At 39.8% G+C, this 27,303-nt stretch overlaps 1 protein-coding gene across 2 annotated transcripts in view; it reads left to right on the plus strand.

The window, feature by feature from the left end:
• FAM149A (family with sequence similarity 149 member A) overlaps nt 1-27,303 on the plus strand; it is a 71,930-nt gene that overhangs the window by 15,083 nt on the left and 29,544 nt on the right. Inside the window, exons 1-5 of one of the 2 annotated variants that reach the window (XM_072623110.1) lie at nt 12,137-13,111; nt 19,483-19,593; nt 22,207-22,345; nt 23,329-23,471; nt 25,714-25,839. In XM_072623110.1, coding sequence (XP_072479211.1) covers nt 12,972-13,111; nt 19,483-19,593; nt 22,207-22,345; nt 23,329-23,471; nt 25,714-25,839 — 659 coding nt within the window. In that variant the 5' untranslated portion in view covers nt 12,137-12,971. Of the gene's footprint in view, nt 1-12,136; nt 13,112-19,482; nt 19,594-22,206; nt 22,346-23,328; nt 23,472-25,713; nt 25,840-27,303 lie in introns of those variants that run through there. The other variant, XM_072623109.1, reaches the window with a different exon arrangement.

The raw sequence follows: 27,303 nt of genomic DNA on the forward strand, positions 1-27,303 counted from the left end.
CTCATTTTTCAAGGGAGTAAAGTACTAGCTAGTTAGGTTGGGAGGGCTCTAGTATTTGGGGAGGGAGAGAATCAAGAAAGGCCTTCTGTAGAAATATTATGCATGACTACACATGTATAATCTAAATTGGGTTACTTACCTTCTCAATGAGGGGGTGGTAGTGGTGGTAAGGAAATAAGGGAGAGAATTTGTTTTTGCATGTAACTGAGGAAAAATAAAATGCTAAATAAAAGTTAAAAAAAAAGTGGTATTTAAGCTGAATCTTAAAAGAGGAGAGGAATTCTATGATGAGGAGAAAATACATAGTGGGCAAGGAGGACTGCCCATGCAAAGTTACAGAAACTGAAAAAGTAGTAGATGATCTGAGAAACAGAGAGAAGGACGCTTTCGCTGGATTACAGAGCATAGAAGGGAATTATATATAATATATTATTATATATAATAAGCCTGGAAAAATAGTTGGGTGCCAGGTTGGGAAGGATGTTAAAAGATAAGCAGAAAAGTATATATTCAGTCCTAGAGATAAGAAGGCACTGAAGTTCATTGAGTAGGCAGCTGACACTTGAGAGAGGTGCAGAAGTGGCATGGGAGAGAGGGAAACAGAGAAGTATGGGAGGAGAAAGGGACAAATGAAAGAAAAATAAAGGGCAAGTTTACATTCTTGTGATAATAATAGCTGACATTTATGTGGTACCTACTATGTGCCAGACACTGTGCTAAATGATTTACCATTATTATCTTATTTGATCTTCATAATAGTCCTGGAAAATGGGTGCTATTATTATCCTCATTTTACAAATAAGGCAATTAAGGCAAACAGAAGTTAAGTGACTTATCCAGGGTCACACAGCTAATAAGTGTCTGAAGCTGGATCTGAACTCAGGGCTTCCTGACTCCAGGTTCCATTCTGTTCACTGTGCCATGTAGCTTCCCCAATAGTCCTAAAACTTCAAATCCTAGTTATTATTATATATACATGTATATCCACATATATAATAATGTATCTTATATACGACAGTATGATATACATAGTATGTTTGTGATATATATCATGTCTGTCTACATATGCATATATGTTACATATTGACAGATATAGATGTATGTACACATACACCAATTATAAGTTGAGAATCAATAGGGTAGTGAACAACACATTGAATTTTAAAGGAAAAAGACCTGACTGTGCCCCACTACCAAAATTTACTATCTATGTGATCATAAGCAATTCATTTAACTTCACTGGCTTTTACCCAACCATTTAACTAGCTAGCTTCATCTGTAAAATGGAAGTAATACTATTTGTAACATGGAATTTAAACCTGATAAGTTTGTTGAAAGGTTTAGATGACATAGTGAGTATAAATGCTTTGTAAGCTTCAAAGTTTTATGCAAATATTAGTTATTATTGTTATCAGTAACCAAGATCAGATGAATTTTCTAGACTTCTTTCTGGATAGGATAATATTTTTGTGCTGGAAGGGACCCAAGAGGTCATATAATCTATCATTCTTTACTTACAGATGAGAAAATTGCAGCCCACAAGATTAAATGAATTACCTATGATCCCATAGGCAGCAAGTTGCATAGCCAAGATTTCTAACCCACATCTTTGACACCTCGTTTCATAGTTCTCTTGTTTGGGACTTACCAGGCAGGGGTGATTCCATGATCATGAAGGTGGTTTCCCTAGGGTGAGGCTCATCCACAGGATTGACCCCTGTGATTTCTCCAAATGCAGCAAGCCAAGACTAAAGTGGAAGGAGAATTAGTGCATGGCTTTTTGTTCACAGATGATTGTGCACTCAATGCAGCCTCTGAGGCTGAGATGCAAGGAAGTATGGCTCATTTCTCTGCTGCTTATGCTAATTTTGGTACCACGGAGCACCAAGAAAATAGAGGCTCTCTATCAACCAGTACCACACCATCCATACATGGAACCATTAGTTACAGCAAATGGAGAAGTTTTGGATGCTGTGGACAAGTTACACCTTACTTTGGTAGTATACTTTCCAGGGATACACACATAGATGATGAGGTCGATGCACACATAGCCAGAGCTATCTCAGTGTGTGGGAGGCTTCAAAGGAAAGTGTAGAGAGAAAAGACAGGCATTGGACTGTTTACTAGGTTGAAGATCCACAGAGTCATTGGGCTGACTTCATTGTTGTATGCCTGTGAAATCTGGACAGCAAACCAACACTATGCCAGGAAACTGAATCGCTTTCATTTGAATCATCTTAGGAAGATTCTGAAAATCACTTGACAGGACAAGGTACCAAACACTGAGGTCCTTCCTGGAATTAAACTATCAAGTATCCAAACTCTGCTGAAGAGAACACAACTCTGATGGGCTTCCACATTGTCTGAATGCCAATTGTGCGCTCACCTAAAAGACTATGTTATGGAGAACTCACACAGGGCAAGAGTTCATGTGGTGATCAGAAGAAGCATTACAAAGACATTGTCAAGGCCTCTCTTGAAGAATTTTGGAATTGATTGTGAGACAAGGGAGACACTGGCAAAGGACCACCCAGCATGGAGTACCTGCATCAAGGCAGGTGCTGTATTCCATGAGTGAAGTAGAGTTGCAGTAGCTCAAAATAAATGGGAGATGTCCAAAATAAGAGACACATCCTTCCCAAATGTTCATATGGATTATTTGTACCCGACCTGTGGATGAAAGACAGCAACCAATCAACTTTGGGAAGGGATAAAGAAAGTTTGCTTATAAGAATTTAAAATCTGATTCTAGACAATAGCACCTCTACTTAAAGCCTTTTAATAAACATCCTCATTAGTAGTCTCTTGACTACAAGTTTTGTTCCACCTTATCTCTGTTTTTCTTGGCAACAGTAGCTAAGTCTCTCATTCATTAGCTTTGCCAATGGTCAATTTGAACTTTATCTTTCAGGCGTCCTCCCTCTGTCAAAACAGATTACAATAACCTCTGAACCTTCTGTAGTAAATAATAGAAATATAAAATGTTAAACATCTATTATTTCAACCCAGTGGAATTCATTTAACAGAAAAGGGGATGGAGTAGAGGTTAACATTCGTTTGCTTATATAATTGAAGGCTCCTGCAGCTTCCCAAGGCAGCATGAGGTTCCAAATATTTTTTGCTCCACAAATACCTTCCAACAACAACAAAATGTGTAAAAATCCACAGGGCAATTTAATATACTGCTCATAATATTCTTTTTTTTTTTAAATTTAACTTTTAACATTTATTTTCACAAAATTTTGGGTTACAAATTTTCTCCCCTTTTATCCCCTCCCCCCCCCAAACCCAAACATTCTAGTTGCCCCTGTGACCAATCTGCTCTCTCCTCTATCCTCCCTCCCTGCCCTTGTCTCCGTCTTCTCTTTTGTCCTGTAGGGCCAGATAGCTTTCTTAACCCCTTAACCTGTATTTCTTATTTCCCAGTGGTAAGAACATTACATTTGCTCCTAACACTTTGAGTTCCAACTTCTTTAGCTCCCTCCCTCTCCACCCCTTCCCCTTGGAAGACAAGCAATTCAATATAGGCCAAATCTGTGTAGTTTTGCAAATGATTTCCATACTAGTTGTGTTGTATAGGACTAACTATATTTCCCTCCATCCTATCCTGTCCCCCATTACTTCTATTCTCTTATGATCCTTTCCCTCCCCATGAGTGTCGACCTCGGATTGCATTCTCCTCCCCATGCCCTCCCCTCCATCCTCCCCCCACCCTGCTTGTGCCCCTGTCCCCCACTCTCCTGTATTATGAGATAGGTTTTCCTATCAAAACGAGTGTGCATTTTATTCTTTCCTTTCGTGGAATGTGATGAGAGTAGACCTCATGTTTTTCTCTTGCCTCCCCTCTTTATCCCTCCACTAATAAGTCTTTTGCTTGCCTCTTTTATGAGAGATAATTTGCCCCATTCAACTTCTCCCTTTCTCCTCCCAATATTTCTCTCTCACTGCTTGATTTCATTTTTTTTTTTAAGATATGATCCCATCCTCTTCAATTCACTCTGTGCACTCTGTCTCTATGTATGTGTGCGTGTGTGCATGTGTGTGTATGTACTCCCACCCAGTACCCAGATACTGAAATGTTTCAAGAGTTACAAATATTGTCTTTCCATGTAGGAATGTAAACAGTTCAACTTTAGTAAGTCCCTTATGACTTCTCTTTGCTGTTCACCTTTTCATGGTTCTCTTCATTCTTGTGTTAGAAAGTCAAATTTTCTTTTCAGTTCTGGTCTTTTCATCAAGAAAATTTGAACATCCTCTATTTCATTGAAAGACCATTTTTTCTCCTGAAGTATTATACTCAGTTTTGCTGGGTAGGTGATTCTTGGTTTTAGTCCTAGTTCCTTTGACTTCTGGAATATCCTATTCCATTCCCTTCGATCCCTTAATGTAGAGGGTGCTAGATCTTGTGTTATCCTGATTGTATTTCCACAATACTTGAATTGTTTCTTTCTAGCTGTTTGCAATATTTTCTCTTTCACCTGGGAATTCTGGAATTTGGCCACAATGTTCTTAGGAGTTTCTTTTTTTGGATCTCTTTCATGCGGAGTTCTGCGGATTCCTTGAATATTTATTTTGCCCTCTGGTTCTAGAATCTCAGGGCAGTTTTCCTTGATAATTTCATGGAAGATGATGTCTAGGCTCTTTTTTTGATCATGGTTTTCAGGTAGTCCCAGAATTTTTACATTGTCTCTCCTGGTTCTATTTTCCAGGTCAGTTGTTTTTCCAATAAGATAGTTCACATTATCTTCCATTTTTCGAATCTTCTCGCTATGTTCTGTGATATCTGTCTTTCTCATAAAGTCCTTAGCGTCCATCTGTGCCATTCCAGTTTTGAAGGATCTATTTTCTTCAGTGAGCTTTTGAATCTCTTTTTCCATTTGGCTAATTCTGCTTTTGAAAGCATTCTTCTCCTCATTGACCTTTTGAACCTCTTTTGCCAATTGAGTTAAGCTAGTTTTCAAGGTGTTAATTTCTTCAACATTTTTTTGGTTCTCCTTTAGCAGGGAGCTGATCTGCTTTTCATGCTTCTCTTTCATCCCTCTCATTTCTCTTCCTAGTTTTTCCTCCGCCTCTCTAACTTGATTTTCAAAATTCTTTTTGAGCTCTTCCATGGCCTGAGCCCATTGGGTGGGCTGGGACACAGAATCCTTGATTTCTGTGTCTTTGCCTGATGGTAAGCATTGTTCTTCCTCCTCGGAAAGGAAGGGAGGAAGTGTCTTTTCTCCGAGAAAGTACCTTTCAATAGTTTTATTTCTTTTCCCTTTTCTGGGCGTTCTCCCCAGCCAGTGACTTGACCTCTGAATATTCTCCTCACACCCACCTCACCTCCTGATCCTCCCAGCCAGCGTTTGGGGACTGAGATTCAAATGCTGCTTCCCACCTTAGGGCTTTTGGCGGGGGCAGGGCTGCTATTCAGTGTGAGAATTAAGTTCAGATGGTCAGGTCGGGGCAGGGCCGCCTCTCAGGGGGTTTATGCATAGACCTTCCACAATGGATCCAGGCTCCCGCCCACTTGGGGAGCCCCTGTCTGCAGCCGCCTCTCAGCTTCTACCTCCCGGGGGGGCCCGAGCCATGGGGGCACCCCACTCCCCTCTCGACCCGCCAAAGAGACTCTCTCACCGACCCTCGTCACCTGTGGGTGGGGGGCTTGTGCCGCCGCTGGAGATCCCGTCCCTGAAGCCTGCTCGGATCTGTACCTCTCAGAGCCGCGGCCGCAGCAGGTCTGGGCTGGGCTCCGCGTCTGCAGTGTGACGGACCTTTTGCGAGAGGTTTGCAGGTCCCTCTGTGGGTGGAGGGACCCGTGTGGCCGCAGGATATCCCGTCTCCATAGCCCGCTCGGATCTTTTCCTCATGGTGTCCCGGCCGCTGCAGGGCTGCACTCAGCTCCCAGTCCCGGCGCCCACTCCACAGCGTGAAGGACCCCCCGCGAGAGGTTTGCAGGTCTCTCCGGAACAGAAATCTCCCTCGCTCCAATATTCCATGGCCTCTGGGTGCAGAATTCACTGTGAGTTGGTCCCCTCTAGCTGTTCTGTGGGTTGTGGGTTCGGAGCTATGTGTATGTGCGTCTTTCTACTCCGCCATCTTGGCTCCGCCTCCATAATATTCTTTATAATTTATTGCTTACAGCACTGTTAAATAATTTTTATTGTGAACCCCTTAGACCAGGAGTGGGGAACCTCTCTAGGTTCTCAAGTGTGGCCCTTTGGCTAAAGCCAAATTTCACAGAACAAATCCCCTTAATATAAGGATTCGTCTTGGATTTGCTCAAAAGAATGCACCCAAGGATGTAGAAGACCACAGGCTCCCCACCCCTGCCTTGGGCTGTCCATTGCAAACCCCAAAAGAGGTCATGAGCCACTAAATGGGAACAAAGTTTAGCCAAGAGAAAACAGTTCAAATTTCAGTTCTGCTACTTCTTACCTTTGTGAGCTTGGGTCTCAGTTTCCTAATTTGTAAAATGATCAAGTTGTACTAGAGGATGTGCCCTTTTTTATCTGTGGCCTTGTGATCCTTCTGAAAAGAAATATAAAATACCAATCAAGGTATTTTCTGTAGTTTTGTAGAGAATTTATCTGCTACAAAGAAAGATGATTTCTTATCTATTCACAATTTTCAGTGAATTCAAGCTCTAAATTAACTGATTAATGAATACACAGTGATTGTTCACTTTTAGACTATTTAACAAATGTTTATTAGGTACTTACTACATTAAAGGTCTTGGTCTCTGAGTATGTCTACCTATAAGATAAGATTTGACAAAGATCCAGTAATTTTGATGAACTTCAGGGTTCCTATAGTTCCTACCCCTCCAATTACATTTTTCTTCTGAAAAGATTAACTTTTGTTTTCTCATTCAAGTTGCTTCCCTTCCCTCCCCCCCCTCCAGTAACATCTTGTGCTTGAAATAAGAAAGAGGCAGTGAGATTAAAGAAAAGGAAAAACAATACCACCCCCAATTTGAAGGAGTTTCTTTGTAAGACAAAAAACCCGAAACCCAAGCCAACATAGTCTGGACTTGATTCTCTGCTCTGTTCTGTGTACTCTGAGGCATGGTAGGAAGAGTGGTCTATTGTGTTCTCCTCCCGGGTCACTCAATCCTATACGTAACCTGCATTGTGACTGGCTTGGAGCTTTCACTGTGGTTCTAAAAAGAGGATTTCTTCCCAAAGTTGCCTTGATCCTGCTCAGGATAAGCCTTGCAAAAGGGTGACAAAGACTTACAGCTACTAATAAAAAAAAACAAGAGGAATTTCTTATCAAGAGAGAATTTCTTATCCATATTCAGATGCTTATCTATTAAGCATCTGTAGTAAGAAGGATGGATCAGTTAGCTGGTACAGTGGATAGAATGCCAGACTTGAAGTAAAGAAGACCTGAGTTCAAATGTCTCCTCAGACACTTACTAGCCATGTGACCCTGGGAAAGTCACTTAACCCTGCCTCAGTTTCCTTATCTGTAAAATGAGCTAGAGAAGGAAATGGCAAACCACTCCAGTATCTTTGCCAAGAAGACCCCAAAAGGGGTCATGAAGAGTTAGGCATAATTGAAATGACTGAACAACAAAAGGAAGAAGGAGCTTGGCTATAGTTCGCTGTGGGGCTGGCCCACATTGCAGTAGAAACTTGTAGGCTAGAGCTTTTTTTTTTTTTTCGAATAGAATGAAAAAAAAGCATAAAATGAAGGTTTGCCATGGGGATGGGCTGGATGGGATTATGACTTTGTTGATGATAGGACCAGAGGAATTAGAGACTATCAATTTTTGCTCAGCTACTGATAGGCAGCTAGGTTGCACGGTGGATAGAGCATTGGACTTGGAGTAAGTAACACTCAAATTCAAATCCTGCCTCAGACACTTGCTACCTATGTGACCCTGGGCAAGTCCCTTTTCTCAGACTCAGTTCCTTCATCTATAAATTAAAGACAAGAATAGCACTTATCTCCCAGGGTAGTTGTCAAGTGAGAACATAGGTTTAAAGCACTGTGCAGATCTTAAAGCATTATATACATGTTAACAATGATGGTGTTGATGGTGATGGCAAAGATGGTGATCGATCATGTAAATGTCGTTTGTTCTTTGGTCTCAAAGAGCACCATGACATCAGGAAGGTGTTGCCATGACTTGCAAGTGAATTGGATTTAAGTGAGGGAGGGCTGAGCAAAGTCACCAGCCTCACTTTCTCCTCCAGAGCCATCTGGGTCCAGAGGCCAGGTATAGATCAGGACAACTGGAGGTGACCCAGCCACTGTTACATCCTACCCGAGATAGGGACAATGAATGTCAGTATTTGGATAAATCCTTGGGCAGAGGGGCTAAGGAGATAGAGCTTGAGTTGGAAGGAGAGTGAACATATGAGTAAAAAATTAGGCTATCATAGTACCAAGATATCTACAAATTAATGGGTTGAGAGCTGTCACTGGACAGATAATCAGAGCCTGGAAAGTTTGTACCAGAATTAGAAATAAAAAAATGAATGGAATACTAGGATTTAGCTACCTGACAATTAAATTCTCCAAAATTTTGCCTTTTATTAGGGTTGTTTGTGTTCCTATGAACCCAACTGGCACTGATATGTTGGCATTATTGTGGGTAGAATCTGCTGAACCTGATGGATTATTAAAAACATAACTTAGACATCAAAGGCATGACTTAGTAGACTGGTGTAAGGAAATAGCAATTCTGGGGCATGCACATTATATGTGCTTCCACATCCTTTCCACACCCTCTTATGCCTGCTAGTCTACAAGACATTTGGGATGGCCCCATCACATAAGTTAGCCAAGGATATCCTTTAGCAAAAGAGATGTGATCAGAGCAAGCCAGAATGAAATAAACTGGGAATTTGTTTGGAGATGATGGGAGAGAGAAGGTGATGAAGTCAGAATGTTCCAGTTTATCAGTGCTTACCTAACTGTGGTACCTAACTGGGCACGATACTCCAGATATGATCTGACCAGGGCAGAATACAGAGAAATGATTATTTCCTTATTCCTGGAAGCTTCTCTTAATGATTCATTTCTGGTCTTCTGTCTTTCAGGAGTGATTATCTTATTGATATAATATACTTATAAAATTTATATAAGGTAAATATTTATATAATTATATTTTATATTACATTATTATTTCAAGATACATCATGATGCATTATACAGATTATATTAGTAGTGTATGTTATATTGTCTAATATATACAAAATATAACATATACAATCCCTTCCTTTCCCTTCCCTTCTCTTCCCTTCCCTCCCCTGATCTCCCTTTCCCTTGTCCTTTTTTTGTATCTTCAGATGCAATTTGTAACAAATGCTTCATAAATTATTGTTGACTGAACAAGAAATATAGGTAGAAATTCATAAAAGTTAATAATGGCGAAAATGTTTTAAAATTTTAAACACAATGAATAGATGACAAGGCAGAAATACATAAATTTAATGAATGCTCTAATACTATCTAGCTCCATATGTGTAGAATAGTGGAGAGCACCAGGCTGGGAACCCATTCACTCAGTACCATTTATTTTTTTTAAACCTAAGACCCATAATCAAAAGCGCCTCCTCCAGAAAGCAAAGATGGACACCTAGTGGTAGTCTTTCAGTACAGCATGCACGTGTGATTTGCTGTTGTCCTTCCTTGCGGAGGAAGACTATGCCACCAGAGAAATGATGACATGACTTGCACTTGACTTTGTTTTGAGTGAGGGAGGGTTGTTCAGGTCACCAACCTCACTTCTCCAGAGCCGTCTGAATCCAGTGACCAGATATTCATCAGGATGACTGGATACAGTAACAGACAATGGGAAAAGGAAGGTCAGTGCCAGATTGTCAAGGGTCTTGAATGACAAAATAAGGAGTATGAACTTTTGTAATTAGGGAACTATTGAAAACTTTAGGAATCTGAGCAGGAGAAAGATACTAGGACATATATTAGGTAGCTAGGTTGTGTAAGAGGATGGCGCTCTGGACTTGGGATTCAGGAAGACCTGAGTTCCAATTCCACCTAGAATTTCCTGAGCTGTGTGACGCTGGACAAGTCACTTGACTGTTCTCATCCTCAGTTTCCCCATTTGTAAAATGAGGATGATAACAGAACCTGCCTGCCAGGGCTGTTTTAAGAATCAAATGAGATAATGTGTGTAAAGTGCTTTGGAACCTTAAATTCTATATTTATTATTTATAATTTATTTTTATTTATTAATTTTTATTTATATTTTATTATTTATATTTATTAAATTTATTATTATTAAAGTGTTATAGTTAGGAAGATGACATTTTTCTACTTGTATTCCTAGCATCTAGCATAAAGTGCCTGGAAAACAGTAGGTGCTTAATAAATGCTAAGTGGTTGATTAAGAAGTTAAGGGAGAGAGTAGGATAATAGGATTATAGATCTCAAACTGGGAAGACTATCTAGTACTTCCCCATCATTTGATAGATGAGGAAACTGAGGCCCCAGGAGGATAAATGATCTTCACAAGGTCATACAGCTTATAAATATTGGAGGTAGGATTTGAACCTAGATTTGAATGCTCTCTTCATTATTTTTCTCCTTCTTATGAATGTGGATAACTGGTGTTACTGATACAGATGTGGACAGAGAAGGCATTCGTTGATGGGAATATAGTCCTATAGGATAGGAAAATAGTCGTATCTTTGCCTTGTGACTGAAGCGTGATCTGGGGTTCATTCTGGAATGGAAGTACACTACTGAGAAGGCTTCCAGAGCCATCCTGTGACTGAGCATGTAAAGTAGAGGGAGGCCCGACAGTCTGGCAATTTTCTCTTGCATTGGAACCAGGCTGTAGCCCAGATAATAAATGGTGTTGTTGTTGTACTGTTGTTCATGGTATTCTAATATATTTTACCCAATAATATGGTCTCAATCTTGACTTTTTCCTTTAAAAAAAAATCAGATCAATCCAACTTGGTTGTGTTCAGATGTAATTGAATCATTCCAAAAATGCTCATTTTGATTAAGACACTTGAACAGACATAGCTACTTGGCATTAAAACACAAGGTATCAGAGGTGGAGGTGGGCAGGAAGATACATGATGATTCCAGGCAATCTAGTATCAAATGAGCTGCTGGAGACTGAGAAACCTTTTGTCCAGTAAAAGGGGGGACTCAGCTTGCAGTTCCTGCTCCATCACTGACTGACTTTAGAAAGTCAGTCTTTGAGTTCCAATTTCGATAACCATACAATGAGGGGATTGAACAAAACTGTAAGGTCTCTTCTACTATGAAATCTACCATCTTAAGAATACATAACCTCTTCTGGTGGCCTCAATTTCCTCATTAAAAAAAAATAGGTTAGATCAGCAGTTTCCAGAATTGAGAACATCTTTATACTCTTAAAAACTTGTTTGCACCTATAGAAATTTAGTATCTCAGAATTAAACCTGATAAAGTCTAAAAATATTCATGAATTCATTTAAAATAGCAATAATAAGCCCATTACATGTTAACATTAATATTTTTAATGAAATATAACTATATTCTCCAAAGCAAAAAAAAAAATGGTGAGAAGGGTGACAAATCTCCCAAATGTCTGGCTCCTGTCTGCCTCTGCAGTCATTCGGTTGTGATGATTTTGGTTGAAATTTATGAGAACAATCTGGCTTCACACAGATATATAGTTGGGGAAAGGGAGGAGTATAATTTTGAAAATAGTTTTGAATTTGAGGGTCTGGAGGACTCAGAGGGGTCTGACTAGAACACTATGAGAACCTCTAGATCTCTAAGTGCCTTCCAGTTTCCTTTGGAACTCAGCTCAAGAACACCTTTCCTTAGAGCTTCTCCCCTCTGAACCCTCCACTCCCACACCCTCCCATTAATTACTTTTGTGTATTGGTGTGTAACTTACATGTGTATGGGCTTTCTTCCCTTACAATGTAAGTCCCCTCCAGAGAAAGGACTATTTCATCCTGGCACACGATCGGTACTTAATAAAATCTTAGTTCTAACACTTCTGGATCGAGTTAATCTGACTTTTCTGCTGGGTGTGAGGCAGAAGCGGGTAGATTTATTCTGAGAAGGAAATTAACATCCTTCTGGGGAAACTGGAGAGTGGGGATGCTTCCTCCCGGGATGCGGGAGACAGCTGGACTGGATTTGCTTCAGTGTTCTTTCCATTTTCCCACCCGGTATTGAGTGCTTTCTCATTACCCCGGGTCAGTGGGCTGGTACCACCGAGACCTTGGTCCTGGGAGGTAAAGCAGTTCCGGCGTCAGTCTGCTGGGAGAGCAGGGATGGGCCAGGCAGTCTGATTGTGCCTCCTGGGGCTGGACCGCGGAACGCTGCCTGTCATTTGACAATGAAATCTGGCTTAGGGGAGGCTCCTCGCTCTTGCCCCAGGGGGGAAGACAGACGGATGTTTGCATCCACTGGAGTGTCCCTGGAAGGCGACTGCAGCTAGTTGTGGAGGTTCCGGGGGGACCGTGGGAGCCAGAGGTGGGGCGGAGGGAGCGGGGCGGTGAGGGAGACGTCAGCTTTTCCCAGTCCAGCTAAGATCGGGGGCAGAAGAGCTTGGGGAACGCTGCGGGGCTGCCCAAGAAATCCAGGAAGAGCATTCAGGTCATTGGCCGGCAGGCGGGAGGCTGGCTGGGTGCAGGCCCCTTCCCACGCCCACCTGGCAGGGACAAGAGACCTGAGCTGTCCCGGGATTAAGGGCGGCGACTTCGAAGAGCGAAGGGTGCTCCGGGGAGTTCCTCAGGAGCCCATGGCCGGGGCTGACCAGCTCCAGGACTCCGGGCAGCCCGTGCTAAGGGGCGGTGGACTCTACCCCAGCCTCATTTCCTTGGACCCGGCTGTGGAGGTCCATGCCCAAGGCTAGCCAGGACTGGCCACCCAAGGGACGGCCGCACGTCCCGGGGGGGCGTAGGCCCTGGAAGAAGGGGCGGCGGCGGGGTCGGGATAGGAGACAAGGAGACTGCCAACCCTGAGCTGCGGCGGGCCTGGGGGCACCAGCTGCCTGCTTCATGCATGGGGGCCGTGGGGGCTGGCACCGCTCCCGGGCCTTGCACCCTAGCAGCGGCCGGCAGGTCCGGGACCCCTTGAGCAGCAACAGCAGCAGCTGGAACTGCAGCAAAAGCAGCCGAAAGCGACTGCTTGTCATTGGGTAAGTCCAAAGGGCAAGCCTTGGCTGTTTATTCTTGGGCTGGGGCGGGCTCGAGATTAGAGGCCTCTCGGATTTTCTTCCTCTCCAGATATAATCTTAGGATCTTGGGAGGGGTGGGGAAGAGTTGTTTGCATTTCCCTAGGTTTACGAAACTCGTCCCTACGTCCCGTAGGTATTTAATATAGGAAACCATGCAGACTAGCATCTTTGGGTCACCCCTGCCCTTACGGTGCTCCTTCGGTTTGGGATCTCTCCATCTGCCCAGGGCATAGCATTCTCTCCTTACGATGCATTTGTATTGTGGAGGAGGACTGGACTGTGATTTCATAGGTATAGGCAACTCCCCATTAGGAACTCCCTGTAGTAATGAAGATCTGTACTTTCCCTCCATTTTTATAGTCCTTATTGGAAGCGTTGCCCAGAGGAACTAAGGGGTTACATGACCTTCTCAAGAGCACGGAAAGTCAGGATGAATTCAAAGTAGAACTTGAACCCAGGTCTTCTCTCTGAAGACAACTTTTTATCCACTGCATCAACTGCTTTTTATTTGTATATTTCAGTTAAATTAAAAATGCTATGGATTAGAGAGTATTCTTTTTTTGTTATAGCGTCAGCTTTCAGATAATCTCCTATGAATGGGGGCAGAGAATGAGTCCAGATGGATCAGAATCACAGATTAGACCTTCCACGTCATCTAAGTGGTTCATTTTACAGATGAGAATAAAAGACCCCAAAGAGTTAAGGGAAGTGATTTCCTCCAGCTTGGGAGGTAGTAAGTAAATGTTAGAAACAGAATTTGAATTCAGGTCCTTGGACTCCACATCCAGCATTCTTTCTTTCCATTATAGAATGCATGCTTTATTTTACAGAGGAAGGAAACAGAGGGAACAAACAAACCTCTAGTCTTACAGACAAAGTAGTTAAAGTCCAAGGTTATACAACAGAGTGGCACTAGAACGTGCTCCCGAAGTAGGGTGTAGTGGTTAGAACACTGGGTTTGAAGTCTAGAAGACTTGAGTTCAAATCTGTCCTCAGACCACTTATAGGCCACTTATTGTGAAGATAATGTGAAATATTTGTAAAGTACAGTAGCGGGGGGGGGTGTATATGAATGCTAGCTATTATTAGTCTGGTGATATATGTAGAGTAGTAGTCCTGAAAAAGGAGTAATAACGAAAGCATTTGATCGTTAAAGTTCATAGAATCAATGGATCACAGATTTAGAACTGAAGGGGACCTTAGTGGTCATACATTTCAAACCTCTTATTTTACCGATGAGAAAACTGAGGTCTCCTGAGTGGTTTATCCAAGGTTAAATAGTGACTAAGGGCAAGAGTCAGATTTCAAACCCAGATCCCCTGACTCCAAATTTATCACTGCTATGTCATGCCGTCATGTCATAATAATTGTATTTCTACAATGATGAATGGGGGAGGTTTCAGGCAGATGCCTATTTGTGGTTCAATAAATCAATAAACATTTATTAAGTATCTCCTGTGTGCCAGGGACTGTACTAAGCACTGAGGATACAAAAAGAGAAAAAAGACAGTCCTTGCCTCCAGGGACCTGAGAGAAATGATGATTAATAATCAATGATTTGGAGAGATTCAGAGTTTCCCTGCTTTTTCTAAAGTAAGCTCAGATTTTCAAAGTTCAGTCTCTGGGAGGACATTGCTGATAAAGAGATTGGACTAACTTTCTTGTTCAAACCTCACCCAGGTAGGATGCTCCGGTTTGGATGGGACATTGTTACTTTGAATAGGTTGCCCAAAGCTGAGGTTAACTTAAGAAATAAATGACAATCAAAATACAGGTCCAGCCCTTGATTGCAATATTCATTCTCTCATTAATGGTTAACCAATCAGAGTGGATTGCCATCCTTCTGAACACTCCTTTTCCAAAAGAACAGATAAGTCTAAAACCAGTTCCCTGTGATGGTCTTTGATCATCCTGTTATTAAAATGCTGGCTTATTAATAAAATGCTTAAATTACCCAGAAATTGTCTTTTGAACTTTTTTAAATGCCACAGACCCTCAATCTAAACATATTACCAAAAAAAGATTCTGGCTATGTCAGCAAAAAGTAAATGTAAAGGTAGCTAAGTGGATAGACTACTGAACCTGGAGTCAGGAGGACCTGAATTCAGGTCCAAACTCAAGATATTTATTAGCTATGTGACCCTAGGCAAGTCACTAAATCTCAAAGCTTTCTCATCTTTAAAACAGGGATTATAACAGCACCTATCACTCAGAGTCATTGTGAGGATAAAAAAATATTTCTAAAGCATTTTATTCTAGTAAATGCTAATGGTGATGATGATGATGATGATGATGATGGTGATGATGATGATGGTGGTGGTGATGGTGGTGGTGATGGTGATGATGGTGGTGGTGATGGTGGTGGTGGTGATGATGGTGGTGGTGATGATGATGATGGTGTTGGTGATGATGATGATGGTGGTGGCGATGATGATGATGATGGTGATGATGATGATAGTGGTGATGATGATGATGGTGGTGATGATGATGGTGATGGTGGTGGTGATGATGATTTGGTTGGTATTATCAAGCTAAAAAGGTCAGTGGGTGGTTCTAGCTCAGTTTGGAGAAGTTTATTCCAAGGTTGGCCATGAAGTAACTTCCTACCACTTAAAGACTGTCCATGAAGGTGTGTTGAGGCCATGTCCAGTGCTGGTGAAATCACAGCTTCTTTGCAACCCTGAGTGAGCCTTGGACATTCTCCAGGCTCAGCCCCACACTGTTCACCTTGGGCTGATCACTTGAGTTATTACCTAGTGACCATTCCAGTGATGAGCCCCTGCCACCTGAGACAGGCTCATCCTTTGGGATGAGAGGTACGCTGGACCATTTACCTCATCTTGGAAGCCTTTTCAGCTTGGTAAGACCTACCAGCACTTACTTTTTTCAGACATAGCCTTCCAAAATTTGTGTGACCCTCTGCTTCTTGATGGACACAACTTTAGGAAAAAATTTTACAGTTATCATATGATCATAATAGCTAGACTTTGTATGGTGTTTTTAGGTTTGCAAAGCATTAGACAAATATTATACATGTTCAAATGGTCTCCTTGATACTTATGAAGGCATAAATAATGATAACAGGCCACGGGACATATAATGGAGAGAGAACCAGTCTTGGATTTAGGAAAACTTGACTTCAAGTCTTGCCTGTGACTCAGAATTTGCTTTGTGAACAGCAGCAAGACACTTAAATTCTGATTGTCCCCAGGCAGCTCTCTGAGATTAAGCAGTGGAGGAGATGCTGGTCTTCATCAAGTAAAGGAAGATTCCTACCTGGAGGTTCCCCCATTCCATGCCGAAATTCCAGGTTCAGATTGTCATGAATAATATTAACAATAATATACTATCATTAATTTTTAATAATTCTCATAAATGATGCATGGGCAGAGTATGCACTTGGAAGTTACCTATATGTTGTATGTATTTTATTTCTATGAAAAATCATAGACCTCTCATAGCATTGGAAACTACTTTTATTAGTATATATACTGACCAAGTATTTAACTAGATGGGAATGAAGTTTTCAAAAGGTTCATTAAAAGGACATTTAATGATTAACAATGAATGCATTCCAGTGGACAAGCATTTTATTCTATGACTTAAGGGATGTTGTTGTTGTTTTTTTTTAGCTACCATTTTCTCTTAAATCTTTGTTAATAAAGAGGCAGTAAAGAGGTGATGTAGTGGATAGAAAATTGTCAGAAAGATCTGGCTTCTAGTCCTAACGCATACTAACTGTGTGACCTTGAGAAGATTCTTTATTTTCAGTGCCTCAAGCAACTCTTGGACATGCTGACCTTCATTGGCAGAGGGATTTTTCTTCTAAATCATAAATCTGAGCCTGGAAAGGACCCAAACTCAAAGTCATGCAGTGAGCTGTGTCCTCAGTTTGAATCCAATGACCCAATTCCTCAAGACCAAATGGGAAGGAATCCTGACCTATTCAAAGATTATGATGTATTTCTCTCATTTGGAATGGTCTAAATAATCTTATAACTATATAACAATAACATAGTCATACTCAGCCTGCATACCCAGTGGGATTTAGAGATTTAATCTAAGCCTTTCACTTTATAGACAAGATAACTGAGATTCTCAGAAAGGTTAAATGACTGTTCAAAGTCATGTGTAAACTAGGTAGCTCCTAACTCTAAACCTAAGCTTAGGGCTGACCAGATTTCCCTTATTCCTACCTTGCAGAAAGCTCCAGAGGTTCCTTGTTACTTTCAAGACCAAATTGAAGAGTTCTATTTGGCATTTAAAGCCTTTCCCAACCTGGCCCCTTCGTATGTTTCCAGTCTTTTTAAATTTTATTCCCTGACGCACACTATACAATCCAGATATGCTCATTGGCCTAATTCAGGGATGGGGAAGCTGCAGCTTTGAAGCCACATGTAGCCTTCTAGGTGCTTGGGTGCAGCCCTTTGACTGAGTCCAAGTTTTACAGAACAAATCCTTTTATTAAGGGGATTTGTTCTGTGAAATTTGAAGACTCCATGTGTCCTTGAGGCTATAAGTTCCCCATCCCTGGTCTAATTACTGTTGCTTCATCTTCAGCACCTTTGCATATTTCCCCATGCTGGGAATACCCTCTCTCATCATCCCTATCTCCTAAATACCCGGACCTCCTTCAAGATTCACTTATGAACCAGCCTTTTATGGTCTCCACAATTGCTCATGCCTTCCCTGAATCGTTGTTCAGTCTTAGCCCATAAGGGGTTTTCTTGGCAAAGATACTGGAGTAGGTTTGCCATTTTCTGCTCAGTGGATTAAGGTATACAGAGGTTAAGTGAGTCACACAGCTAGTAAGTATCTAAGGCCAAATTTGAACTCAAGTCTTCCTGAATCTGAGTTCAGAGCTCTATTCACTGAGCCACCTACTTGCCTTTCTGAGATTATGTCGGATCTAGTCTGTGCATTCCTGATTACTTACATACTTTCTTCTTCACTTGAGTGGTCTGATGCTTACAGTGACAGGTATATAGTCAAGCATTAAAGAACATTTATGGATTAATCACTTGATTGATTATCATTGATTATTGATGCTGCAAGTCCTGAAATTTTATAAGTAAACATGAAATCATCTTCATACCTTTCCTAATGAAGGACACGTCAAGTATTAGTCACTAACAATAGGATGGGATGGTGCAGTGGATCAGACCCATCCTGGGAATCTACACTGTTTTATATTACTTCAGTTTTCCCTGTGATGCCTAGTGGAGACCCACTTGTCTGAGCCATAGAACTCTTACTCTATTAGGTCTTAAGGCTTTGCCCTCCTGTCAATGTCTTGCTGAATACAGACTTTGCTTTTTTTTTTTAAACCATGCATGATAAACGCTGCTGTGGAATGATCTCAGCAAGAGAGGCACCTCATCCCAATTAAATTGCTAAGAATTTTTTTTGCTGAGTTAGAAACAATAATAACAGAATTCATTTGGAAGAACAAAAGGTCAAGAATTTCCAAGAAACAAATGAAAACAAAGAAAAGGAAGGAGATTCAGCAGTACTAGAACTTAAACTATATTATAAGACTGTAAATATCAAAATTATCTGATACTGGCTAAGAAATAGAAAGGTAGATCAGTGGAACAGAGCAGACGTAGAATTCACACTAGTAAAGAACTATGGTAACCTTGTGTTTGACAAATGTAAAGATTTAAGTTTTAAGACTTGGACCTATGAAGGAAGATGCTCTCCACCGCCAGAGAAAGAACTGATAAATAGAAATCTGTACAATATGGCCATACATATAATGCATATGTGTATGTATATTTATGTGTGTGTATGTATGTATGTATATGTGTGTGTGTGTGCATATATATATCTATATAGATATAGATATATACAGAGAAAGAGAGAGATTGAGAGATTTGTGTTTAATTATAACCTTCTATGGGGGGAGAGAGGGAGGAAAAAAATAAAATAAAAAGTTCACAGCAGAGAACAAAAGAAAACTTAAAAGGAAGCATAGAAAAGCTAGACAGCTTTGTCAACAATGTGTAGTATTTCTTACATAGATCTTTTAAAAGAATAAGCAGTTTGAAATGGAAATTTTATTGTTTTATACTGAATCTTCTCTTTATGCTCTGCTGTGAACTTTGAAGTCTTTTTCTTCTTTTTCTTCTTTTGTATTTAAGTTTTAAATGAATAAAAAATTTTAAAAAGAAAGAGAAGCACCTTTGTAAAGGAATGTTTCTCTACTGGAGTTTGTAAATTGAACAGATAATACACAGTAATTCGATTTCCTAGAATGAAGGTGCTTAAGCATGGTAAATGTATTAATGTCCATTTCCTCCTTGTCTTTCTTTTGTCTTTGTTTTTCCCAGAAAAGGACTGGCTGAAGGGCCTGGAAAGCAACGTCTTAATGTGAAGAGCAGCGATCCTCTTCCTAAGCATTTTACCAAAAATGTGCAGGAAGCCATTCATAATTATAACTGGTAAGAATAACCCAGCAATCTCTTATGGATCTCAGAAGGGAGAAATGCATGCTGGCTATGGGGAGGAATATTGGGTGGAGGTTTTAAATTTGTAAAAGTGAAGCATCATAGGGCATTTTCTTAGTCTCTGGAAAATGTTATTGAGCTATTAAAGCTGAAAACTGCTAAGACTTTTGGGAAACCCTAGAAATATAACATAATAATACACTACAGTGTTGTACTACTAGAGTAGTTGAATTTGGAGTGTAGTACAGTAAACTGTATATATCTGGGTAAATATATACATATTATACAGAAATGATATATATTATATTGGATATAATGTGTATATAAACAATTTGTAAAATGGTACATGCATATAAATAAAATATGCAAACATAATATACACACATGCACACACGTGTGTATATACACATATGGGGGGGCTTATACATATATGTACATGCATATATGTATACATGCACATATACAGACAGACAGACAGACATATATTTTGTCAGACTTGTGATTCTAGTATATGTCAGGGCAAGACAACCTAGTCCTTCCTGACTCATAAGTGAGCTTTTTATCTATTATATCATACTGTCTCTCTGAAAATCATAGATAGATTTCTGGAATGAACTTCAGAAACCATCAAGTCCAATCTTCCCATTTTAAAAAGTGAGGAAACAGGGCCCCATAGAGGTTATACTCTCAATGACCTATCTATAGGGCCTGGACCTGTGATTTCATTGATGCAAGGCACTCCCAAGGGGAGGAAACAATTTGGCCAGTGTAGCTTGGCATCTTCTTTGCAATTTGTAGTCTTAGAGGGTTACTTGGATCAGTGAGAGCTATGGTGGTTCAGCCAGGATCACACAGCCAATATTTATCAGAAACAGATATTCTTGGCTTTGAGGCCACCTCTCTATCCAGTAAGCCACATGCCCTTTCAAATCTATACTAAGTGTAGAACTAGCTATAAATAAAGGATCCTTAATTGGGGGTCAATGAACTTTAAAAAAAATATTTTGCTAATTATATTTCAATATATCTGGCTTCCTTTGTCATCCTGTGGACTTTACTTTGTACATTTAAAAACATTATTCTGAAAGGGAGGGGGTTCATATGTTTTACCAGACTATGGAAGGGGTCAATGACACAAAAAGATTAAGAACCCCTTCTCTAAATTATTAATTTGTATCTCATGATAGTTCTAGATTTGAAGTTATGTGTATAGATAGATATAGATAATATGGCTATGTACAGATAGACATAGATAAAGATGTGGATATAGGTATAGATTTAGATATAGTCAAGATATGCAAGTGGATGTAGATATAGGTACAGGTATATTAAAAATGATTGGACACTTTCAAGAGTGTATTTATCAGTCACTAGGTTATATATGAACATGTAATCCTCCAGTATCAAACATAAAATCTTTTTTGTTGCTGAAAGTCTTTCAAAAGCTGACCCCTTTCTGCCTCTCCAGTCTTTTTACACCTTACTCCTCTGCTTGTACTCTTCTGTCCAGTGACCCTGGCTTCCTTGCTGCTCCTGGAACATGGCACACACATCTTGACTCCAAGAGTTTTCACTAGCTCATCCCTAGGACTGGAATGCTTTTTGTCTCATTTCTGTTTTCTAGATTTCCTGGCTTCCTTCAAGTCTCAGCTAAAGTCTCGCCTTCTACAGGAAACCTTTCCCAATCCTTCTGAAGTTTAGGACTTTCCTTCTGTTGATTATCTTGAATTTATCCTGTCTAGCTTATTGATATATGGGGTTTTTTTGGTACATCATCTCCCCTTTAAACAGTGAGCTTCTTGGGTAAAGAGACTTTTTTGCCTTTTTTTGTATCCTTGACACTTAGTAGTCCTTAATAAATACTAATTGACTGATTATTGAGAAATATAAGGGCATCTCTACAACTTGGTATACATACTCCTGCACATTTATATATATATACATATGTATATATATATATATATATATACACGCACACAGACATGTAGATATACACATATACACATATATATACATACATACTCACATACATATATATCACCTAGTTATCAAGTAATACATTTTTTTAAATGCTCAACTTTTTTGGAATTAACTGAATTATGAAAGTGTATGTGATGTATGATTTTTATACATACATGCATATAAATACCCACTTACTGAGGAGTGTGGTTTGTTCTCCATGGATATTTCTTCTTCATGGGTTGCTTGTGCCTGAAAAGCCTTATCTACTGTTGGCCAGCCTTCTGGTGATGACCTATCCTGACATTAACCAAAGTTGGTACCCCCTCAGGTAACAGAAACACAGTAACCTTGTCATTCCCATACTCATTACCTTTCCTGCTTCCTAAAACCCTTACAAAGATTGCCCTCTGTTGGTGTAGCCTTATAAGTTCACCTCCATATTATGATGAAGAATTGGGCTTTAGGTGAAAGATCTAGATAGAGAGGGACAGTTCCAGTTTACAGATAGAGACAAGTATAGCTGATTTGGCAGGCTAAATGAGCCCAAGTAAAGCCAAAAAGAAAAGAGCTACAAAAGGATTAAAGCTGTATATGCATTCCTTTCCTCTAAATGTTATTTTTGCACATTTGCTTTAATTTTTACAGTGAATCTGTTTCATCTCCCTTGTCGAGTGGGAACACCACCCCTACAGACTTGAATAATTCTTTGTCTGGAATACAGAGTGTTACTACTGAAAGAAGTACATCTACTGAACGAAGCTCAGTCTCCTCTTGGACAGATGATGTATGTCAATGAGTATTTTGTAGCTTATCTAGAAGTGAGGTAGCATAGTGTACTGGCCCTGGAATTAGGAAATGTTCCAGAGTTCAGATCCAGCTTCAGATACTTACTAGCTATGTCACCCTGAGTAGGTCATTTAAATTCTGCCTGCCTCAGTTTCCTCATCTGTAAGATGGTGATGATAATAGCACCTACCTCAAAGGATTATTATGAGGATATATAGTTCTATATACGCTTCTTGGTACCTGTGCTTGATAAATGGTTTTTTCCTTTTATTTTTCATATCCTATGATCTGAATACAGAATTTGAGGTGTCATGATGCAATGGGAAGAACATCAGCTCTGAAATTAGAGAAACCGAGTTCAAATCTTTAACACTTACTGCCTCTATTATCTTGCCCAAGTCATGAAACCTCATCAGACCTCAGTTTCCTCCTCTGTAACAATAGCTGGCATTTATATAACTCTTCAAGGTTTACAGAACCCTTTACAAAATATCATCTAATTTATCCTTAGATCAGTCAGCCATGGGAGGTAGGTGCTACTGTTATTCCTCCTCTACAAAGGAGGAAAACAAGGCAGACAGTGGTTAAGTGACTTGCCTAAGTATCTGAGGTCAGATTTGAATTCAGTTTTTCCTGACTGCAGGTTGAGTGTTCTACCCCTAGTCCCATCTAGATGCCTGGAAAAGAGGGGAATGCTCTAGATGGCTTCTGATATCTCTTCTGGCTCTGACCTAGGATCCTGTGAATAGATGACCTCCTAAATTGCTTCTAGATTTAGATCCAAGACCTAAATCGTCCCAATGTGCTCATACATTTCAGGACAAACATGTATCAATGTGATTCATGATAGGAATTGGGCACATGCTTGATGGTGACTGTGGTATCTTTTAAATTCACTAAATTCAAATATATTCTCAGCTCACAATACTTCCTAAGGAAATTACAACAAATAAACAAGGTCTACTTATGTTGCTGCTTTAGGAGTTTGATAAAGCCACAACAGAAAAAGTTCAGCAGTTATTCCAAGAGGTGGATGAAATGCTCTTTGAAGGGAAAATCAGTCCTCACTGCCAGAATCTGCAGGCAGAATGTGAAGAGTGGACCAGAAGGTCTCTTCATCTCAGGTAAGAGAAATGTTAAGTGTTATTTTCTGGAGCGGGTGCTTTTTAGAAACATTAGTGGAAGAAGTCTATCAGTAAGTAAGTGCATCCAGGCTCCACAAATTGTTCCCTCTGTTGTAAAACCTTGGGAAATATTAAAACATGTAAATAAATGTGTATGTTGTACTGAAGTAATGTAGAGCAGAAGTCTAACTGCTTCTAGTCATGTTACCAAGTGCAACCTGACTAAAATGCTATTGGGAAATATTTAACAAAATAAAAGAAAAATCCCAATAGAACATTTTGTTGTTCAGTCCTTTCAATCATGTCTGACTCTTCATAACCCCATTTGGGGTTTTCTTGGCAAAAATACCAGAGTGATTTCCTTCTCCAGCTCATTTTACATATGAGGAAACTGAGGCAAATTGGGTTAAGTAACTTGCCCAGGGTCACACAACTAAGAAATATTTGAAGCTAGATTTGAACTAACATCTTTCTGAATCCACTTCACCACCCACTTGTCTACAACACAGAACATAGATCAAGTTATTCTGTGGTTTTCTAAGTCAATATGTCCCCATAGTGATTCTTATTTATGATTTAGTGATCTCCTTTTCTATTTGAGTTTGACTCCACTGATGTAGACAGCCTATCTAATGCCTCTTTTGGAAGGCATAGCATCTATAATAAAAAATTCATTTACAATAGTGATGATCCTCTTAATTAGGGAGAGGTCAGTCTGAACAAATTTTAAGTTAAAGAACATAGAAAGTGATAAAAGAGAGGGTTTTCTGCTCTCCATTCTCAGGTGGCTATATATTTAATATTCTTCCAGCCTTAAAGGGAAAAATAAAACTCAATCATCTGGAAATGTCTTCACTCTTTTTTAAAAATTTAATTATTTTGTTTTCAGTTTTCAACAAACACGTCCATAAGTTTTAAATATTCTCCCTTTCTCTTCCCTCCCCGAGATGGCATGCAATCTTATATGGGTTCTACACATACATTCTTATTAAACGAAATGTTTTCATTCTATATTACGTTATGTGGAAATCAATCAGAAAACCTTTATTAAGTACCTATTCTGTACTATGTACAGTGCAGGATACTGAGATTCAGAAACCAGAAGGAAACAGTTCTTGCCATCCTTGGGCTTTTAGTATATCAGGGGAGAAAGCATTCCCATATGTGGATCTCTTTTATTAATTGTATTTGAATCCCCAGTGCCTAGCATGGTGCCTGATATAAGGTGGGTGCTAAATAAATACTTGATGATGATACGTAACAAATGCAAGGTAATTATGGGAATAAAAACTGGGCCAAAATGGAAAGAAATGAATTTGCACATTAATTTTCATTGCCCATTATACTATTTTTCTTCTTTACCTGGATAGATGGATGTTCTAATGGCTTATCTTCCTGAAGTATTAAGGCCCATGTCTTCATGATATTATAAACCCCTTGACTACCACTCTGTCACAGGACCTAGGAATATGTAATGATACAAATATGTAAGAGAAATCAGTAGATATTAATTGAATATGTTTATCATTGCCCCCATTCAAGTGTGCAACGTAAAATAAGCAGTTGTCATTCCAAATATTGACATACAAAATGTCCATGAATGGATGCCTAGAGGTAGCTGGGTGAGTGGTACAGTGGTTGGAGCACTGGACCTAAGGTCAGAAGAACTGGATTCAAATCCTCCCTCAGATACATTCTAACAGTGTGACACTGGGCAAGTCACTTATGCTGTGCCTGCCTTAGTTTTCCCATCTGTAAAAAAAGAGATAATAACAACACCCCCTTCCAGGGTTGTTGTGAGTTTCAAATGAGATATAAAGTGTTCTGCAAATTTGAAAGTACTATATGTGTAATTATATTTTAAAAATAATAATACAAATAACAAATATAATAATAATTTTTAAAAAAATATGTGAGCTTTGTGTATATTCTTATATCTTCTTATTTTTTAAATCCTATGATTGTACCAGTGCGTGTTGCAGGGGAAATTCTGGGTTTAAAATGAGAAGACCTGAGTTCAACTCTTATCTCGGCTCCTTACTAGCTGCGTGAGTCTCAGATTCCTATGTGAACTTTAAGGTCTGGTTTAGCTCTAAATCTATAATCTTATGGGAAAAAAAGTCCTTTCCTCTCAATGTCTTTTCAACTATTACCACGTATTTTAGTTTTTAAAAATTCAGAATGATATTCTTGCTGTGATTATTTTAATAGCCATTATTATTATTATTTTTTGTATCCACAGGGTTCTAGGAAAACAGCTCATGTTTCCAGCAGATGAAGGTTTTCAACATTTTCCGAGCAATGCTGCTAGTTCTGTCCACATCAAGTCCACACTTGATCTCTATGAAAGTAATAATAGTCTCAAAGAGTATGTTTTCTTTTTTTCTTTAAGTTTTATTGATGCCTTCTAAGTGACACTTATCATTTTCTGATCTGGTCTCTCTGCCCCTGTCATAGAGCCATCCTTTATACCAAGCAAAGCATCTAAGCACCGACCACCTGGCAGAATACGCACATCATTCCATCTCTGTAGTTGTCCATCTTGACAAATACATTTCATCATCTATTTTCCATGACCAAGATTGGTCATTGTGATTTATCTGAGTTCTGTTTTTTTATTATTGTAGTCTCTACATATGATATTCTCCTAGTATTCTGTACCGATCCTGGCTCAGGTCAGCTTCCTAGTAGTTTGGGTTTTGTGTTGGAATGGAATGAGGCATTCGTGGATCAATCAACAATTAACAAAAGGAGATTTATTTAGTCAAGGAGGGAAGGGAAACATTCATCACTGAGAACACCCTGAATTGATTCAGCTGAGTGATATTCCCCTGCTTCTGAGTGGTCCATTGTGGTTTGTCAGCCAAGCGTCAGAGGTCCTTGTGGCCCTTTCTGCTTAGGTGAGCAGCAACAGCCTGAGCCAGTCAAGTCTTGATGATGGTTTCATTACCTTTTAAAGAAAGCTTAGTGTGTATGAGGTTCAGGGGTTTTAATTTTGCTTTCACCTCGCTTGGTGTATTTTTCTTCACTCTATCATTGTTTCTAAGAATTATTCTAGAAAGGTTTTTTTTTTTTAATTTTGTGATCATGTCTTTGTCCAATCAAGGCTTGATCGATGTTCAGTAACTACTGGAAGATCAAAACACCAGAAAGCCGCCCCACTGAGGGAAATTTGGATTTGGATGGGGAGAGAGCAGCTTCTCAAAAACCCATTTTGAGTATTAGGGGGTCCAATTAAATGGCTTTGGCTAAAGCCTCTGACTTATAAGGACTGGAGGAGAGTATTCCTGGTTATGCTATAACTGGAAATTTTGGTTCTTATTCATTTGAGGAGTATGGGGAAGAGACTGACCCACTTGAGTTAGGAGCATTTGTGTCAGGAGAGGGGACTGTCTCTCAGAGAGACTTATCTCCATCCCTTGGAGTTCTGATGGGAGAAATATTGTGCTAAAGACAAAAATTCATTGACTTTGAAGTTAGAAGAGCTGGCTTCAAATTCTGCCTGTGACATTTATTATCTATGTGACCTTGGGTAAGACACAATTCTCTGGACTTCTGTTTCCTCAACTATAAAATAAGGAGTTTAGTTAGATGACCTCTTCCAACTCTACATGATCCCTAATCTGTTGATCCCTGTCCCTTGATTCCTTTAATTACTGGGAAGAGGAGGGAAAAGTGAGTCCATTGTAATGTTGGGGCTCTCATAATGTGGTGGCCTAGGTCCAGATGAAGGAGCAAGTGTGGAGACTGTAGAGGGATCCTGAGGATTGTGGTAAAAGAGAAATATCCTCCCCTATGTCGGTCTTGTGGAGCAAAGCTCCAGTTTTCCCAC

The sequence above is a fragment of the Notamacropus eugenii genome, chromosome 7 (genome assembly GCF_028372415.1).
Source record: "Notamacropus eugenii isolate mMacEug1 chromosome 7, mMacEug1.pri_v2, whole genome shotgun sequence".
Lineage (NCBI taxonomy): Eukaryota > Metazoa > Chordata > Mammalia > Diprotodontia > Macropodidae > Notamacropus > Notamacropus eugenii.